Below are 20,074 nucleotides of genomic sequence, written 5' to 3'. Positions count from 1 at the left end.
GTGTTGCGAGAGTTTATCTGGTGTGCAGATAATTTTGTCACCCAGATAATCATCATAATAGCCAATAGGTAGTTTTTCAATCCTCACCCTCCTCCCACCCTCCACCCTCAAATGGGACCCAGTGTCCATTGTTCTTTTCTTTGTGTCCATGTATATGCAAAGCACATTTTAAAGATTCTGGAGGGATTCTTCCGCTCAGGCTGAGTGAAGCGCTTCCGGGTCACCGCCGGCTGCAGCCTCCCAGCGCGATGAAGACATTGAGGCCCAGAGAGGTTAAGTGACTCAGCCAAGGTCAAACAGCTATCTAGGAGCCATGTCCACTTTGTTCCCCTCACTCTTCCCTCGTGTGACTGAGACACTGTGGTTTAATCTGGATCGACCCTGTGTGGAAGAGACAGAGCTGCAGCAGCAGGAACAGCAGCATCAGGCCTGGCTCCAAAGCATGGCAGAGAAAGACAACAACCTGGTTCCTCTTGGCAAGCCAGCCTCAGAGCACTATGATGACGAGGAAGAAGAGGATGATGAAGACGATGAGGATAGTGAAGAGGACTCAGAGGATGATGAGGACATGCAGGACATGGACGAGATGAATGACTACAATGAGTCGCCTGATGACGGAGAGGTCAATGAGGTGGACATGGAAGGCAACGAGCAGGATCAGGACCAGTGGATGATCTAGGTAGACAAGGCAGGGTGGACTCAGAGAGATTCCAGGCCAGCCCAAACTACCCTGCATCCCAACCCCCAACCCCTGCCCACAGAACCAGCTGATGGCCCCAGTGCCTGAAAGTGCCCTTGGGCACCTCCTCAGCTGCTGCCAGAATCTGGTCTCCTTGGCCCCTCCCAGGCCATTGGTCTGCACTTGAAATCCCCAGGGCCTGAGCCCCACTCCACCTTCCTGGCCAGTACCTCACCCCTTGATTGGCAGGCCTGGTCTCTTTCTAAGTTTCTTTAATAAAGACAAAGGGGTGATTTTCCAAAAATAAATAAATAAAAAAATAAAGATTCTGGAATATTTACTTTTCCAAATTTTCTCCAGAAAAAGTTAACTTTAAAAAAGATTTAAAAACTAGCAAAATAGAATATACCACCCCTAACTCATGCTGTAAACTGTTCCTGGCTAGAATATGACTGATCTGGAGTTTGATTATTCTACATTTGTGATACTGAAACAATTAGAATTGGAACGTTTAAAAGTTCAAAATTGCAATTAATAAAATATCAAGAAAACATTTAAATGACCAACTAACATTTTAATTCATTCTTTGTAATGATTTACAACTTCGTTGAAATGAGCACTATTCCCAATAGCAAAGATACGGAATCAAACTAAGTGTCCTTCAGTGGAGAAATGGATAAAGAAAATGGATTACATCTATACAATGAAATACTATTCAGCCATTAAAAAGAATGAAATCATGTCTTTTGCAGCAACCTGGATGGAACTAGAAGTCATTATCTTAAATGAAACAAGCCAGGCACAGAAAGTCAAATATCCCATGTTCTCACTCATAAGTGGGTGCTAAGAAATCTGTACACATGGCTGTGTAGAGAGTAGAATGATAGAAATTGAAGGATGAGAAGGTGGGAGAGGTGTGTGATGAGAGATTACTTCATAGATGCAGTGTATGTTATACAGGTGATGGATACCATAAAATGGTATGGAAAGCAAAATGGTATGATGCCAGTGTATGTTATTCAAGTGATGGATACCAGATTGCATAGTGACTTAGTCGCTATGCAATCTATGCATGTAACAAAATTGCACACATACTCCATAAATTTGTACAAATAAAAATAGATATATAAAAGAAAAAATAACAAAACTAAAGAATTCTACATGCAATTTGAATAGCCATTGCTTTCTTAAATGTCTAAAGAAATGTTGGTGTATATTGCTCAGTTTTTGAATCTATGTAATGACTATCTTAATTATTTTATTTAGAGTCATAAACTTATTAATATTAAATTTGCTTATTTGTAGGTATTTGTAAATAGCTTCTTTGTGTTGGGATTGTGCTGGATAATGGGGGTAGAATATTAGAAAGGCATGATTTTTATTATCAAGACTCTCAAAATTTATATAACGCTTGAATATGACTTCCAAAGCATTCTATTCTCTGTGATTTGTTGTCATGCATAAGAGGTCAAAGTCATTTATAGAGTCTTCTCCAACTAATGAGAATGTACTATTCTTTGACATGCATAGAAGTCGTGTACAATCCAGTGTGGTTCAGAAGAATGAAATGTGTAAAAATCCAAGGTCAGCTGCTATAATCTGTGTGGCTTTGTGCTAATTATTTAACATCTCATATGGTATAGCCTTAAAAGTGTCCTTGCATAAAAGATACAAACAAAGTGCTATGAGTCACGGTTGGCACATACAATGTACTTAATGTAACACATGCACGTGTGTGCTTGCATGCACACACACACAATCTATAAAATATATGTTCAGTACATATTTGTTGAATCGTTTGATGTTTTTAAAAGTAAATCTGAATTCAGATGAAACTACTTATGCTTGATTTTCCAGTTTTTCCTTATGATAAAATAGTACATATCTGTGAGGTAGCTGTGGGTTAGGGCTGTAAACCAGGGCCTTAAACTATGGTAGTTGGCTATTAAGGTGCTCAAACCACAAGGCAGTCTCATTCGCAACAGAAGTCATCTTATTTAAATGGTTATTATAACCTATGCTATAAAATCCATGTGGAGTAAGCAAATAAAATCAACTTGTAAATAAAAAACAGGAAAGGCTTTGAGATTATAGGTGTATGTCTAAATGCTAAAAAAAAATGCAGAAAGGAGAAAAATGTTAATTGGAAAATTTTCCAATTGATCAAACTCTTTTATTCATGCAGTATAATGAATTGGTAATGAAAAAATCAGCTGTCTTTAAAGATAAAGGCGAATAAGCAATTTCCTTGACAGGATATTAAATCCTAGAAAAGATCAGGTGAAAATACAACATTTCAATGCAATATTGAATCAGATAAAGTCAAAAATTTTCATTACTCTTTTCTCATAGGGACTGTTATCGTGTGGAGCCTGGGCTTGCTTTGATGAGTTTAACAGAATTGATTTGGAAGTACTCTCTGTGGTTGCTCAACAAATTCTTACTATCCAAAGAGGTAATGGACTAGTTTGTCTTTGCATTATGTGAAAATAAAAGAAATATGAGAGGTAATGAATGGCACAGCTCATGTTTATATGTGGTGTTACTAAGTCCTTTAATTCCTGATTACCTACAGGTATTAATGCAGGTACTGATATACTGATGTTTGAAGGAACTGAACTAAAACTTGACCCCACGTGTGCTGTCTTTATAACAATGAACCCTGGGTATGCTGGGCGATCAGAACTGCCAGATAACCTGAAGGTATGGAAGGAGTTACTATATAATCTGTTTCTTCTCTATAATTTACAAAGTTAATGTATGAAAAGGGCCGGGTGTGGTGGCTCACGCGTATAATCCTAGCACTTTGGGAGGATGAGGTGGTGGGAGGGTCACTGGAGCTCAGGTGTTTCAGACCAGCCTGGGCATAATGAGACTTTGTCTCTTAAAAAAATAAATAAATAAATAAAATATTTTAAAAGTGTATGTGTGTGTGTCTGTGTGTGTGTGTGTGTGAAAAGAAAGAATATGCTATCCTCGAGTTTATGTAAAATATTTTGTTTTAGTTATAATATTTTAGAAAATTGTTTTAGAAAGCGATTTTTAAAGCTTTGATCATCTTTACAGAGTAAATATCCACACCAGGAACAATTCCCAAAATATTTATTTTTAAAATAGTGCTAACTGTGAAAAATTACAAAATATAGAAAACTACTAATGGGGTACCTATTCTACTGCTTACTATATATTGTGTGCCCCTAATTTAAATGCCTTTTTACAATGCTGGAAGCACACTATTGTGTATGCTGGGTGGGTTTTTTTCATGTTAATATTATAACGTGAACATGTTCCCATCTTTATAAGCATAATTCAAACTATTAATACATTTACCGAACTGTAGCTTACTTTTGGACATTCAGTTTGCTTTCAGTTTTCCTGCGTTATAAATAATATCACGATGAGTAGTTTTTACTAAAGGCTTTTCTCTATTTTGAAATATTTCTTTAGATGGAGTCATAGGACCAAGGTATTTGTTGCTAAATTGTACTTCAAGACAGGTTGAAGTGATTTTCATCCCGTATCAATTCTCAATTTTTATTGACATCCAGCATTAATTTTTTAATGAAAAAGAACAAAACACTTTCTTGAATTGACCAGACTTAAAAAAAAAACAAACACCATTTTATTTGATTATTAGTAAAATATTTTCCCCATATTTTGGTTAACAATTTTATATCCTTTTCTGATGAATTGCATATGTATGGCACATATACAGACAGCAGTGTTGAAGAATAATGCAATAGTAATTGTGGATCCAAAACCAAATCTCCTGCCTATATCCTATATTACTTCCACACTTCACATGCTTAGACTGACAGCTTCCCAGACTAAATGAGCAGTTTTTCTTTTCCACCAAAAAGACTTGATATGACTAATTGCTGCCAAGTGTTTTTGTATTTCCATTTCATGCCCCTTTATATGTTAAGTCTTATGTTTTAGTATTTTGCCTCAGTGAAGGAAGGCATGATTAACAAATGAAAAACGGTAAATCCTCTTCTATCTAAGAAGCATTTTACAAGTTTTATTTGGCATTTTCTTTTGGAAAGCTTTTTGTTGTTGTTGTTGCAGTTCTTTTATTTGTTCACTATGTTGCTCTTTTATTTGGTAGGATCAATCCGAATACATAAATTTGCAAAGGTAGGAAAAGCAAAAATCTCTGAGTAACTTGTTATAGAAAGCTGGGAGCCATTATTGGTTGAATTTGTTAATGCCCTCTGCAGACCTTTCCACAGTTTTATTTACTGTGCAGGTTGAAATAGTGCTAACATATTTACCTGGTAGTTCTCGGGGATAATGTATTTTCCTTCTACATGAGGCCAAAAGCTGTTCTCAATTCTGATAGCTTCTCCTATTGTGCAGCCTTGTTGGTTCAAGCTTCTACAGTGCGTCTGTTTTCAAGTATATATGGAAATACCAAATACCTAACAAGTCTGAAATGAAAGAGTTGCATATTCCTTAAAAAATAATAAAAGCCTGATGGGGCCCAGAATGTATCATTACCAGTCTTCAGAATCATTCTCAAAAACTCCATCTTCTTCACCTGGTGATTCAGTCAGTCACCAAGCCCAGGGTTTCCATTTCACACAACTCCTACAATCCCTGCTGCACCGACCTGGTCCCCTTGCCACACCTTGCTGCTCCCTGCCTTCTTTCTTCTCCCATGTGTCTCATTGCAATAGTTGACTTGGCATCAATTTCTTCTCTATTGAAATTCACTCTAATGAATTCCCCATCACAGTGCTACCAGTGTTGTCTGTCAAAAGAAATCGAATCATATAATCTTCAACTTTAAAAAACTTCTGGGCTCCTTTTTGTCTGTGGACTAAAGTTCAGATTTCTTAGTACAATCTATAAGAGCCTTGGCATGAGGACTCAGTTACATCTATCCTGCCATTTCCCTGCCTCTGTGTGTTGCACTGGGCCTCACTAGCCTCTGAAGGTCCCTTGCCTTTCTACATGCTGTTTTCTCTCTCAAGTGCTCCGCTAGGCCGCCACTTTACTGTCTGACAAATTAATGCTCATCCTTTAAACTAGCAGTGAACACTAAATATATATACAATTCAGATCTGACCTTCTGGGTGAAGTCCCTGGACTTGGCTGAGGTTTATAGCTGAATCCTATAATGTGCATGTCCGTGGGTTCTTCAGGGACTCTTCCATTAGGAGGAGTCTACTTGTAATTCCTGAGGCTTGAGTGATGGATTCTGTTTCTCCAGTTGTCATTGCCTTATCTCTGCCTGGATCTCTGTGGTCGACTCCATGTAAACTTCACTGTTGGAGAGCTCTCACTCTGCCGGGAGGTATGTAGGGCAGGACTTACAGAGCTTCAGTGTGGGCCTTCTTTGTTGTGTACCACTCATAAATCCTTTTCCCAACAACCCCGGGGTATTAATCCTGCTACCACAGGTCACTATCCTTTTTCAGACATGAGTCAGGCACCAGTCCATATCTCCCAAAATGCAGGAATATCTACCAAGCTGTCACAGAACTTGGATGTAGTGAGGAGGGTTGTGGGAACTCAGAGCATAATGACAGCTCCCTTCAAAAGAAATATTTTCACAACTCCTTCCTCTCTCAAATATTTTGTCATCTACAAGTAGATGAGAGGGTTCGAGGTTGTAGACATTTCCTTTGTAAATGTTGTATGTTGAGAAGATCATACTCACTGTAGTAACTGATGTGTCATATCATGCGGAAAGAGTCCCATTTTGACATCCTGTTACATTTAGACAATCTGCATAATAAAGCAGTTTCTTATACATCTTCACTTTAGGGAAGCTATATTTTAGATTTAAACTATTCTGAAGAATCAGTAGTCAATGATCATTTTAGAATAGTTTGCTAGATCGCTTCTCGGCCTTTTGGCTAAGATCAAGTGTAGAATAGTTTGCTAGAAGCCACGGTAAAATAGACACATTCTAGATCTCCTAGTGTCACAAAGCCAATGAAGTGATACATAGCTTTTCAGAGTATATGTAGGATATACTAATAGTATTGAGGAGAAAAAAACAAAGTAGATCCTAAATCCTCCATTTCATTCAACTAAAATCAAGCTTGTTCCTGCACAGATCAAAATATTTGTAAAATCGATTTGCAATTTCTTAAAAATAAATGGTAAAAAGTTATTGCTTGAATTTTTTCTATTGTACCAATATGTAGTCTTTTGAAAGCATGCTCCAGAAAGTATACACATTTCCTTATGTACCACTCTCCTTCTTTCACCAGTAGAGCAGAAGCAGTAGAACAGCTATTCTTGATCATTTGTTTTTGTTGAGATAAACATGAAGATTATGTTCACATCGATTACATGCACTGGAATTTACTCAAGTCTTGGCATGTTACCTGGATCTGTACCATCTTTGTTTTCACACTCAACAAACTATGTCACTGGTTAAGCTAGAATCCAATTTAATTTTTTTAACAAAGCACTAAATTATCTTCAAACTTACTGCTATTACCAACAGATTATTTCTGGTATATCCAAAATCAAACCACAGTATATCTGTGTGCTGCACAACCTGTTTGGGAATCACTGGTTTAGGCTTAAAAAATATTTCAATCAGGATGCTTTTCATTGTGTTAAGTATCATTGTTTAATCGTTGGTAGAGGACTCCTAATAAATGGAATATCATGATACCCCTTGACACTTCTTTACTTCACTTTAGTTTTTGTTCTGCTAATCAGAAATATGTCTGCTTCATCATTTTCCACAACCATATGACTAACAGTGCTAAGAGGTGAATAGGATATTTGTGAAGTAACTAGGGTGGTCAAAGGGAAACCTATAACACACAGTCCTGAATGTTGACCTCAAACTAGTAGTAATTTGGGCTATTGTAGAAAAACTTTATCACCCTAACCCCGTTGACTGGCTGACTGATTCGTTAATTCAGTCATTCTGTCTTTTATTCTTTAAAAAAGTCGTTGTTGAGAACCTACCCCTTAAAAGAGATACCAAGTGTATAGCAATTCTCGTGATCTTTTTTTCCTCATGTGTGTAGTGGTTCGAACACTTGCTTAAGCATTTTTATTTCAAGTTATTTGCTCAAATTTTTTAAACATTTTATTCTTTCCATTCTTTAATGGTAACCTTATTGATAAAATAGCAGCACTATAGCCTCTAGCTAGTAATTAACACAACACATTAGAAGGATCTTACTTGATACAAATTTTCGAATTGTTCTCAACTTAGAAGAGTTATAACAGATCATTTAAGCAAGATGTTCTTATTTTCTTTCTACCTTGAGTTTTTGGTAATTCAACTAATTCCCAGAATGTATTTATGAACTGACTACAATTGTCATTCACTAGAATAACTTCTTTTTCCCTTAGAATATTATTGTTTTCCATATTTTTTACAAGCAAGTCATGTTTTAATACATAAGCTGTTGAAATGAGTCCTCATACACACTAATATTCTACACCTAAATTCTTATTTATTCTTTTACTTACCATCATATAAGCTCAGTATTTTAAATACTGAGGTTCTGTTTACTTACCATCATATAACATCATATAATCTCAGTATTTTAAATATCATGAGAAAAAGTTGTCTTTACAATTTGTAAAATTGATTTATCTCTATTAATAATTATCTATTACTTATTTCCAGTTTTCTTTATTATGCTTGCTGAAAGACTGACATTGTGACTTCAGATTCAAAAAAGTTTAAAATATCTCAAAATGGATCATTTATCTAACACTAACATAATCTGGTAAACCCTAGATTATACAATTAAGTAGATCCCCGTAGAGCCTTGCTTGAAGCCCACTTTCCCAACAGGGGGACACTCAGCAGCCCAGATGAGAAACCCAAATTTGAACATCTTGGGAGAGTCTGAGGTTCCGTAACATGTTGCTTCCCATGAAGAATATAATGTATTTGAAATTGAAATTGAACACTTAGGCGAAAGAGAATTGATACAAAAAGCTAATGATATATTTATTATATAACCACAACAGAAATTTGATTTTTTAAGTTGCTTTTTATCTATATGATTTGAACATTAAAATTTATTTTATTTTATATTTTTAGAAGCCAGGAATTTGTCTGTTTATTTGTTTACTTTTTAAACTTCCAGGTCAATGATGTTTTTATTGAGGTATGATTGACAAATAAACATCGTACATATTTAAGGTATACAATGCAATGTTTTGCTATACATATACATTGTGTAACAATACCCCTAATCAAGCCAATCAACTTACCCACCACCTCATGTATATACATTTTCTATTTTCTTTCTGTTAAGTAGATCTTAACATTTAAGGTCTACTCTCTCAGCAAATTTCAAGAATACAATACATTATTATTAATGGACTATGAACATTAAAATGTAAAGCTATTGTAGAAAAGGTATAAAGTCATAACATTATGAAATAAAGAGCATGATTATCTTTACAGTGGTCTTTTTAATTTTGTAAACTCTTTACACATTTTTGCTTTTTAAAATTATTCTTAATTGACATATAATAATTGTGTATATTTATTGAGTAGAGAGTGATATTTTGATGCATGTAAATGATGTGTAATGATCAAATCAGGGTATAGTGTATCTATCACCTCAAATATTTATTTCTTTGTGTTGGAAACATTCAAATTCTTCTCTTTTAGCTATTTAAAAATATAGAATAAATTATTTTTAACTATAATCACCCCACAGTGCTACAGTACACTAGAATTTATTTCCTTTATGTACCTGAAATTTTGCATTTGTTAACCAGCCTCTCCCTATTGCCCCACCTCACCTTTCCCAGCCTCTAGTTACCACTATTTTACTCTCTGCTTTTAGGAGACAAACTTTTTTAGCTTCCACATATTAGTGAGAACATGTGGTATTTATCTTTCTGGGCCTAGCTTATTTTACGATGATCCTTTTAAAAGTAACTTTTCTACATACCCATAGGCTCTCTTTCGCACAGTAGCAATGATGGTGCCTGACTATGCCATGATTGCTGAAATAGTCCTGTACTCCTGTGGGTTTGTCACTGCTCGGCCACTGTCAGTAAAAATTGTGGCTACGTATCGCTTGTGTTCAGAACAGTTGTCATCTCAACATCACTACGACTATGGAATGAGAGCCGTGAAGTCAGTTCTTACTGCTGCTGGGAATCTGAAGGTAGAGAACACAAATATTTCTTACTTGTAAATTTCCTATTTGTAAATTTCCAGCCTAATGGATCTTCACAGAGTTCCAATAACTTGTTGGTTTCATTAATTGATTGAAAAAAATCAATTATTATACCAAAAATATATTATCTTGTACACATGAAAAAAGAAATTTTATAATGATTTGTAAAACCTTACACATGTAATTCTTAGTGATTTGAGTTCTGTTTCATTAATGAGATACTACCAAGGAATAAAATTGCTTACTCCTGAGAAATGTTTTGAATGCTCTCAGTCTATATAAATGTATAAACAAATATAGCATTAAATGAAATAAGTATAATAAATATACACAAAAGACTCTAAATATTGTCACTTACTATAATTACACAATTGCAGCCAACTGTGGACTAGCAGTAATAGATTTGCAGTATGATGTTTACCTTCAAAATAGTCTAAATTGTAACTGTAATATATGAAAGCCCAAATACTTTAAGCTTTGGTTGACTTTTCATTGAGAGTATATTATAGAACCATGAAATATAACTGTACATTAGTTAGTTCTTTATGAAATCAAGATAGGCTTAGTGAATAGCAAAATGCAAAATGTGACCTTGGAGCTTCAAATTTTTCACATTCATGATTTGTAGAAGATACAGATTTTAAATTATATCCTATGTGATTAAGAACAATAGGATGCATTTTCATCTTCCATAATAACGTTATCAAGAATTCTGATATATAGTGGTGATATTCTATTTCACATTAGCCTGACATAACTTCAAGTCATTGTTTTTCGCAGTAAATAAAAGAGACTAGAGGCAACAATTTGTATTAAGTTGGCGTGTCAGGATTAGATTGTGGTCAGATAATGGGAAGGATAATGCATTGTCCTAGTGTATGTCATCACTGAAATCTTGACTATGGAATTGAGCTATTAAAGTTATGCAGCAAAGGAATCCTGCAAATACATCCTATCATTCTTTTTCAAAGCTAATATAGACTTGTTGAATGTTTTGGCCTGAATATTTTGAAGCTTGTTTCTGTTATAGCAAGAAACAATTTAAGCATTTGCTTTAAAATAATAGCCTCTCAAAGAACAAAAGAGACTTCTGACACTTCATAATTTATGTACAGTTAGATTGATCCAAAAACAAAATCCAGATCAACAGGACATGCTCTGTCATTGGAGAACTCGAGACTCAGAGACTGACTCTGACTGTCAGGCATCACACACTTTGTAAGGCTGAAGCTAATTAAGTAGCAACATGGCATTTATTAGGCAGAGAGATTCTAGAGAAAAGGGAGAGGGTTCTGGAAAATTATATGCAAGGTGGTAGGAGAAGCTTTGGAGTGAGATGTTGAATAATGTATTAAAGGTGGAAGAAATAATTCTGAGTTAGGATTTTTGTTAATTCATGTGAACATTACTATAGGTATGAGTAACACGTTCAGAGTTCAGCCAGATTTGTAGTAAACTTTGGGTACACCACAAATGTCTTGGAATCTAATGTGAGTTTTCTTAAACACACTTTATTAAACTAACTTAGCATGTGACCAGCCGTCTCCACTCTCTGTGGAACTTGCTAACACGTGGCATTCTGGGCGTGCAGCCAGCAGCATCCCCTGCCCTTCCACTTCCGCTTCTGTCAGATGAGCTGCATTCCTTACTCAGAGCCGGTTTGCTTTTTCTTGAACCTTTTTGAAGCCACTTGGATACATTACTGTTACTATGTCATCTAACTGCGTGGTGGGAAAACTGATTATATAGAAGCATAAAAGGAAGGAATTTTTTTTCTGTGAAAACTAAGTTCATATTTAAGAAAGATTCAATAAAGATAAAATGCTGAAATTTTGACTTTGAATAAGATGTTGATAAGAAATGTGTATAAAACTGAAGAAAAATTAAAAATGTATCAGGCTGATATACTTAAATTGTATTATAAGAATCTTTGAAGAGCAGTAACCTCTTTAAAAAACAAAAACAGAACACAGCAAGATAGAGTAGATGATGTGTTATTGATGTGGCTTTTGGAAAAAAAAATGGTGCCTAAGTCTATACTCAGAGAAAAGGCCTTGGCATCAAAATATGGGCAAATGAGTGAATGTTTATATGTTTTAAATTTAAATGCATCTTTTCAAAATGATTGCCCACTTTTAATAATTTTCATTTGACCAATATACTGCTAGTCGTGAATACATGTAGAGAACAAGCAAGCTCTACCCAATACAAGGGATGGCAGCTGCCAAACTATATTTAATTCATGTTAGTACCTCTTAGCATATGTGTGTAAAAGGTAGTTAGTTTAACCTGGGTTTTTATTATAAACTAGTAAAAAAAATACAACAAGTTTAAATGTCAGTTTCTAAAGTGGATAACAATTCAATATAATGAAAGAAGAGCTGCATTTGTTTAAATTGAGTACAGGGTCTGTATGTTTGTGTGTATGTGAACACGAAGGGGTTGAGTGCTGTTAGCAGATGCAGATATCCTCATGAGTGTGTTTTTTTTTAGCTGAAATATCCAAATGAAAATGAAGAAATTTTGCTGCTTAGATCTATCATTGATGTAAATCTGCCAAAATTTTTATCCCATGATTTACCACTCTTTGAGGTAAGAACATTCATTATCCCAATGTATCAAAGCTCTTATAATAATGTATTTATCACATGTCTAAGGTTGTGAAGCTCCCACTATGGAAAAAAATGACACAGTACAGAGAAACATAGATAATTCCATATTTTATCTGAAGTGTGTTTAGCTAGCTTTGTCACTTTGAGAACTTTCAACAACTTGGGATTTTAAAATAGTATTTTTAAGTTTGTTACTGCAGAAAATAATGAGCACACGAAAGTTACAAAATATTTGCTTTATATTCCACTAGAATGTAGGCTCCGTAAAGAAAAATAATTGGTCTAACACACCACTGAATCCCTAGCACAGTATCAAAAATAGTAAATGTTTTTTCAACTAATGACTGAAGAAATAAAATAGATAAATATGCTTAATTTCCTTAAAAGAATGAGATGACTTTTATGAAATTGTTTTTCATAATAAGAACTAAGCTTAATAATCTTGTTATAATTTAAGATTGTGAGTAATTGAGAGGAAGTATTAGAATAATGATTAAAGTTTTCATAATATCCTTTGGTGTCATTCTTTTCCTCTTCTCCATACCAAGTAGAAGAACTCAGAGGGGTAGTGAGCTCCTCCTAAATGTTAGATGTTGGACTAACTTGCACTGTCTTGGAATTCAGGCAGTTAGCTAGCAGTATGTTACATATTTCCAGATACAGGAATCTAGTTTCATTCTTCTGCATATACTTATCCAGTTTTCCTAGCACTGAAGATACTGTTATGTCATGGGGAAGGGGAGAAGAGATGCTGTTGCTAGTATTGGCCAGTGTCATTAGCTACTGATGGCAACCATGCATGTCTCATCATTCTGAAAAGAGCTTTACTTAGTATTTAGAGTTGACATGCAAACACATTATGGAGCAAATCAACAAGGAAAGAGTTCAGATTTTCTCACTAAAGTTTTCCCTCAATTTGTTTAGTACTAGTGCACTGTACAGATTTTCCAGGAGTAAAAGCTATGTTTATTTTCAGAATATGGAAATATACCTCACTAGATGTATTGTCATGCAGTTGTATATTCATTCAGCAAATATTTATTAAGCAGTGTTTCTCAAGTGGCGGTGAGGAGTGAAGTCAACTTGCTTCTACGCTGCCATTTTTGAACTAGAAGTCAGGAGTCCAACTTTTTAACTTAAAAATAACATGAAACTAAATGTAAAACCTCAAGCTCTAAAATTTCTAGCAGAAAACCTTTGTGACTTTGTGTTAGACAAAGATTACTTAAGTACAATACCAACAACACAATCCATAAAAGAATACATTGACAAAATGGAAAAAAAAAAAACTGCTCTTTGAAAGACACATAAGAAAATGAAAGACAAGCTGCAGATCAGGAAAAATATAAACATTTGGCCTAAGCACAGGTAAAGAAGTTACTCACTGGAAAACACAAATTGAAACCATAACAAAATATCACTACACAGCATGGTTAAAATTTAAGACGGATCATACCTAATATTGGAACTCATACATGACTGGAGGAACATGACATGGTACAACCACTTTAGAAAACAGTTAAGCAGTTTCTTAAAATGTTCAACACCTATCCACCATATTCCGGTATTCCATGTCTCAGTATTTCCCCAAGGGAAATGAAAGCATTTGTTCATACAAAGTCATACACAAATGTTTGTAGTCACTTTATTTGTAATAGCCTAAAACTGGAACAATGAAAATGTATGTCAATAACTGAATGGATTTAAAAACTGTAGCAGTTTGTTGCAATGAAATATCACTCAGCAAAAAAAAAAGAATAAACTATTGATACCTGCTGTGACATGTATGAATCTCAAAATATTTGTGCCATGTGAAAGAAGCCAGAGGGAAAAAGTAGTATGCATGTGGTCTAATTTCATTTATATTAAAGTCTAGACAATGCAAATAAAAATAGTAACCAAAAACAGATCAGTGGCAATCTGGGGATGGGCGTAGGAGGCAACAAGGAGAGGAGGGAAGGAGGATTACAAAAGATTACAGGAAACTTTTGGGGAGTGATGGATATGTTAATTATCTTGGTTATTTATTTTGACAGTTTTACTTATGAAATTTTATACTTTAAAATACTGCCACCTATAGTCCCAGCTACCCAGGAGGCTGACGTGGGATGTGATTTGAGCGTGGGGGGTGGAGGCTGCAGTGAGCCATGATCGTGCCACTGCACTCCAGCCTGGGCGACAGAGCCAGACCCTGTCTCAAACAAACGAAACCAAAACAAAAACTGTTTGCAAAACGAACATGTAAGGATCACAATTTAAAAATTAAAAAAAAAAAAAAAAAATACAGGTTTGTGTATGTGAACTATTCCTCTATAAAGCTGTTAAAAAAATTGTTGCACTATTATTATCTAATGGCCCTATTTCCATCAATACAAAATATGTGTACTTAATATAAATATGAAATGTAAATCCTTGAAATCCTCTATCATCAGGGAATTACTTCGGATTTGTTTCCTGGGGTAAAATTACCAAAACCAGATTATAATGATTTGCTGGCAGCTATCAAAGACAATTGTGCCTCCATGAATTTGCAAATGACCACATTCTTTTCCGAGAAGATTCTTCAAGTATATGAAATGATGATTGTGCGTCATGGTTTCATGATTGTTGGAGAACCATTTGGAGGAAAAACTAGTGCATACCGCGTCTTAGCTGGAGCACTAAATGATATATGTGAAAAGGTAAGTATATTATTAATGCATTAGTTTATTTATAATTGACTTTGTGCAAGGCAGAATGTACCATTATTTTAAAAGATGCTTTCAATGTGGCAACTTAAAATCGTGAGAAAAATGAGTAAGAGAAAATAAAGTTTTGGAAAAGTAAAATGAAGCAAATAGGAAGTTCATATGAAGGGTATGCCACAAACTTGCTTTCAACCTTTTATTTCTTTTTTAAAAAAAATATTAAAGTAATACATGTCTCTTGTAGGAAAAAAGTCTGAAAACAGAAAAATTTGAAGGTTTTCCTGTAATACTTTCAGAGGAGTCTTTTTTATTTTCTAGATAGATTTGTAATGCAAGCTTCTGTTATTGGCTGCTAGTGGTATTGAACTGAAATGTGTGTGTGTGCATATATGCACACATATATAATGACTCATTCAGAATTCTTATACACATCACATTTTGATTGACTTTGAAATGCTGAAGGAATGGGGCTGTTTTAAATTCTTCAACTAATATTGTATTTTTGTTTACCTCTCCTTATAGATATTTCAAATAGTTTTCACTTTATAAATTTCACTGTTCATATACTGTATGAGATTTGTGATGATTGTATCTTTACTTGAGGAGTCTCCCCTTCAATCAATATAAAATTACTTACTTTTCTGTTATTTGTTGTGATCTACTTTGTCTAATTTCAATATTGCTACCCCTACTTTCTCCCTGTATGTATATTTGCCCATGTCATTAATTATATCCCTGGGTGTCACTGTGATTTACTTTCTATAGAGAATAAATAGCTTGATTTTTGTTTTCTGCAGGTCTGTGGTCTTTATCTTTTCAAAGATAAGTTTAAAGTCATTTGTATTGATTGTCTAGACTGATATGCTACTTATTCCTGTCATCTGTTTCTTCTGCTTTTACACTTCCATGCTATTTTGTTTCTTTACTTCCCTTCTCTTTTTTCTTCCAGTTTTTCACTTCTTACTTGTCTTCTGCATTCTTTATCTTGTTTATTGCTCATTTGTATTTTTCCTGTTTTGTTATTTTATTGTCATAGGAACTGATCTTTTATATGTGTACATATATAAAATAAAGTCTCCAAAAGAACCCAACAGGTCACTGCTCAGAGTAGGAGATGAAGATGTGAACATGTATTCTGGTCCACTTGTAAAGTCTAAATGGCTCATTTTCAGGGAATTCTAAGGGTGACATTGTGATTATGTCATAGGGCAGTCTTCCTTAGCCACCATAAGCAAGCTATAGCCTCACACTAGCCTTGCTCCGTTTAGGATAAAAACTTTTCTTTGGTGACAGCAACTTTGTTCTGATTAAGAAGATAATAGAGATTTCCTATACTTCTTAATTTAGGAAGATACATTGTTATCGCCTTCCTGAGTACACAAAAGAAAGCAAAGATATTGAACTTGTTTTATTGTTTTAAGATAACTATTCTGGGCCAGGCGCAGTGGCTCATGCCTGTAATCCCAGCAGTTTGGGAGGCTGAGGTGGGCGGATCACAAGGTCAGGAGATTGAGACCATCCTGGCTAACACGGTGAAACCCCGTCTCTACTAAAAATACAAAAATTAGCTGGACATGGTGGCGGGCGCCTGTAGTCCCAGCTACTCAGGAGGCTGAGGCAGGAGAACGTCGTGAACCCAGGAGGCGGAGCTTGCAGTGGGCTGAGATCGTGCCACTGCACTCCAGCCTGGGCAACAGAGCCAGAAGATTACTATTCTTCTGGGAGTGGTGGCTCTTTCCTGTAATCTTGGCCCTTTGGGAGGCCAAGACAGGCAGATCACTTGAGCCCAGGAGTTCTAGACCAGCCTGGATAAAATGGTGAAACCCTGTTCCTACTTTTAAAAAGCCCAAAAACTTAGCTGGGTGTGGTGGCGTGTGCCACGTATAGTCCCAGCTACTCAGGAGGCTGAGGTTCAGAGAGGACCACTTGAGCCCAGGAGGCGGAGGCTGCAGTGAGCCAAGATTGCGCCACTGCACTCCAGCCTGGGTGACAGAGTGAGAGCCTGTCTCAAAAGAAAAAGAAAAAAAAAAGCTTAATATTCTCACCATTTTTCCCCCCCGTTTGGTAGTTTGTGTCCCAAGCTCAGGAGTGCCAGGCAGAAGGCAATGTTAGAAAGAGTTGAACTTGTTATGTTTTTATGTATAAAAAATAAATGATTGCCAATAGGTGGAGCACAGAGGATTTTTAGGGGAGTTAAAGTGTTCTGTTTGGTACTATAATGGGGGATAATGATACCACACACTTGGCAAAACCCGTATAATTATGCAACACAAAGAGTGAACGTTTAGTGTAAACTGTGGACTTCAGTTAATAGTAATACATTAATATGAATTCATCAGCCGTAACAATTTACCACACCAATTCAGGATGTTAATAATAAGGAAAACTGTTGTGTCTGGGTGGTGGAGGGAGTATCTGGAATCTTTGTACTTTCTGCTGAATTTTTCTGTAAGCCTTTTTTTAAAAAGCCAATTAATTTAAAAAAAAAAAAAAAAAAAGCTTATGTCCAAAGGGCATTAATGTCTCTTATAATGCCATAGACCAGCTTTCAGGGTTTTGGGTAAAATTGACAATTTATCAAACTTAACTTTTTCACTCCACAAGAAATAGCTATTTCTCTGTATTTAGATCTTTTAATTTTCTCTCAGAGGTTGTTTTGTAGCAGTCAGCAAATTACAGTACATGGGCCAAATTCAGCCCCAAGCCTTTTTTTGGAATGCCAATAAACTTAGAATAGTGTTAACATTTTAAACATTTGTTAATTAAAAAAAAAAGAAAAACATAGAAGAATATGTGGCGGACCATATGAAACTTGCAAAGCCTATAATATTTACCATCTTATCCTTTACAGGAGAATTTGCCAACCTATTTTGTAGTTTAGGAAATATAGATCTTGCACAACATTTGCTAATTTCTCCCTAAGTATGTCGTGAGCTTTTAAATACTATTGTGAATGTTTTTTAAATTTTATTTTTCAGTTGTTCATTAGCATTGTGTGTAGATAATACAATTGATTTTATATATTGACCTTGTATTCTGGAACCTTGTCAAATTCACTACTTACTTCTGACACTTTCTTTGTAGATTCCTTAGGATTTTCTATATACACAATAATGTTTTCTATGAATAAAGACAGTATTCTTTGCATAAAAAATGTTTGATTTTTTTTTCATTAAGGGGCTAATGGAAGAAAACAGAGTTCAAATAACTGTTTTAAATCCTAAGTCTGTCACCATGGGCCAACTGTACGGACAGTTTGATTTAGTGTCCCATGAATGGTCCGATGGGGTCCTTGCTGTCAGTTTTAGAGCATTTGCTTCTTCAGTGGTAAGTTCTAACATTTTCACATGCATATCTTAAAAGGTTAAGATATTTATTTCTGACAAATTTCTTTTTTCCAAGCAAGCTAATTGTATATATAAATTAAGATATTTATTTAAAACACAGTACTGGATATTCTAGCAGTATTTCTGTGAAAAAATAAAATGTGAGCACCTACAAAAATGCCAGAGACCAAGCTCCTTTGCCCTGGAGGTATACAGAAGAGAGGGTAGGAAAAACAAAAGGACAGGGCAAAGTATTTCCGGTTATTTTCTCTGAAGTGAGATGAACTAGAAATGAGAACATCTGAATGACTTGATCCTTTTGCCTCTTCAGTAATGTTCTTCCTTCACCCACTCTTTGGGCTGCTGCTATTGTCATGCCCGCTAATTGTTAGATACACACCAATGCTTAGAGAAGAAATTGCACACCTTTGCAAAATGATGTCTTAAAGTTCCCACACTTTTCCTTTAGCATATTAGGAAGACAATGACTGCCTTGTGGAAAGCAGAGGAGGTAAGTGGAATGCCGGTTGCCACTGGCTGTGAATGGAGAGTGGGCACTTACCGACTCCTGGCTTATTCTGCTGCCCACCCTCATGAAAAGAATCCACAGACCAATGCATGTTAACTTGGTTGCCATATTTTATTTTATTTATTTATTTATTTTTATTGTACTTTAAGTTCTAGGGTACATGTGCACAACATGCAGGTTTGTTACATATGTATACTTGTGCCATGTTGGTGTGCTGCACCCATCAACTCATCAGCACCCATCAACTCGTCATTTACATCAGGTATAACTCCCAATGCAATCCCTCCCCCCTACCCCCTCCCCATAATAGGCCCTGATGTGTGATGTTCCCCTTCCAGAGTCCAAGTGATCTCATTGTTCAATTCCCACCTATGAGTGAGAACATGCGGTGTTTGGTTTTCTGTTCTTGTGATAGTTTGCTGAGAATGATGGTTTCCAGCTGCATCCATGTCCCTACAAAGGACACAAACTCATCCTTTTTTATGGCTGCATAGTATTCCATGGTGTACATGTGCCACATTTTCTTAATCCAGTCTGTCACTGATGGACATTTAGGTTGATTCCAAGTCTTTGCTATTGTGAATAGTGCTGCAATAAACATATGTGTGCATGTGTCTTTATAGCAGCATGATTTATAATCCTTTGGGTATATCCCCAGTAATGGGATGGCTGTGTCATATGGTACATCTAGTTCTAGATCCTTGAGGAATCACCACACTGTTTTCCACAATGGTTGAACCAGTTTACAGTCCCACCAACAGTGTTAAAGTGTTCCTATTTCTCCACATCCTCTCCAGCACCTGTTGTTTCCTGACTTCTTAATGATTGCCATTCTAACTGGTGTGAGATGGTATCTCATTGTGGTTTTTATTTGCATTTCTCTGATGGCCAGTGATGACGAGCATTTTTTCATGTATCTGTTGGCTGTATGCATGTCTTCTTTTGAGAAATGTCTGTTCATACCCTTTGCCCACTTTTTGATAGGGTTGTTTGTTTTTTTGTTGTAAATTTGTTTGAGTTCTTTGTAGGTTCTGTATATTAGCCCCTTTGTCAGATGAGTAGATTGCAAAATTTTCTCCGATTCTGTAGGTTGCCTGTTCACTCTGATGG

At 35.6% G+C, this 20,074-nt stretch overlaps 1 protein-coding gene and 1 pseudogene across 4 annotated transcripts in view; both read left to right on the top strand.

The window, feature by feature from the left end:
* Nucleotides 1-20,074, top strand: part of DNAH7 (dynein axonemal heavy chain 7) — a 340,785-nt gene that overhangs the window by 169,651 nt on the left and 151,060 nt on the right. For all 3 annotated transcript variants that reach the window (XR_004176604.1, XM_009182666.4, XM_031651428.1), the window contains exons 26-31: nt 3,032-3,134; nt 3,255-3,382; nt 9,586-9,798; nt 12,304-12,402; nt 14,855-15,103; nt 18,287-18,436. Coding sequence is in view for 2 of the 3 variants with exons in the window: in XM_009182666.4 (XP_009180930.4) it covers nt 3,032-3,134; nt 3,255-3,382; nt 9,586-9,798; nt 12,304-12,402; nt 14,855-15,103; nt 18,287-18,436 (942 nt within the window). In the remaining variant the exon portion in view is untranslated. The remainder of the gene's footprint in view (nt 1-3,031; nt 3,135-3,254; nt 3,383-9,585; nt 9,799-12,303; nt 12,403-14,854; nt 15,104-18,286; nt 18,437-20,074) is intronic.
* Nucleotides 171-983, top strand: LOC101012646 (annotated as a pseudogene). The gene has a single exon (XR_635648.4). The product of XR_635648.4 is annotated as an anaphase-promoting complex subunit 15 pseudogene (transcript).

Source organism: Papio anubis, chromosome 10, assembly GCF_008728515.1.
Source record: "Papio anubis isolate 15944 chromosome 10, Panubis1.0, whole genome shotgun sequence".
In the NCBI taxonomy this organism is placed as follows: Eukaryota; Metazoa; Chordata; class Mammalia; order Primates; family Cercopithecidae; genus Papio; species Papio anubis.
The sequence above is the reverse complement of the archived record's forward strand: the minus strand, read 5'-3'. Positions and strand labels throughout refer to the sequence as shown.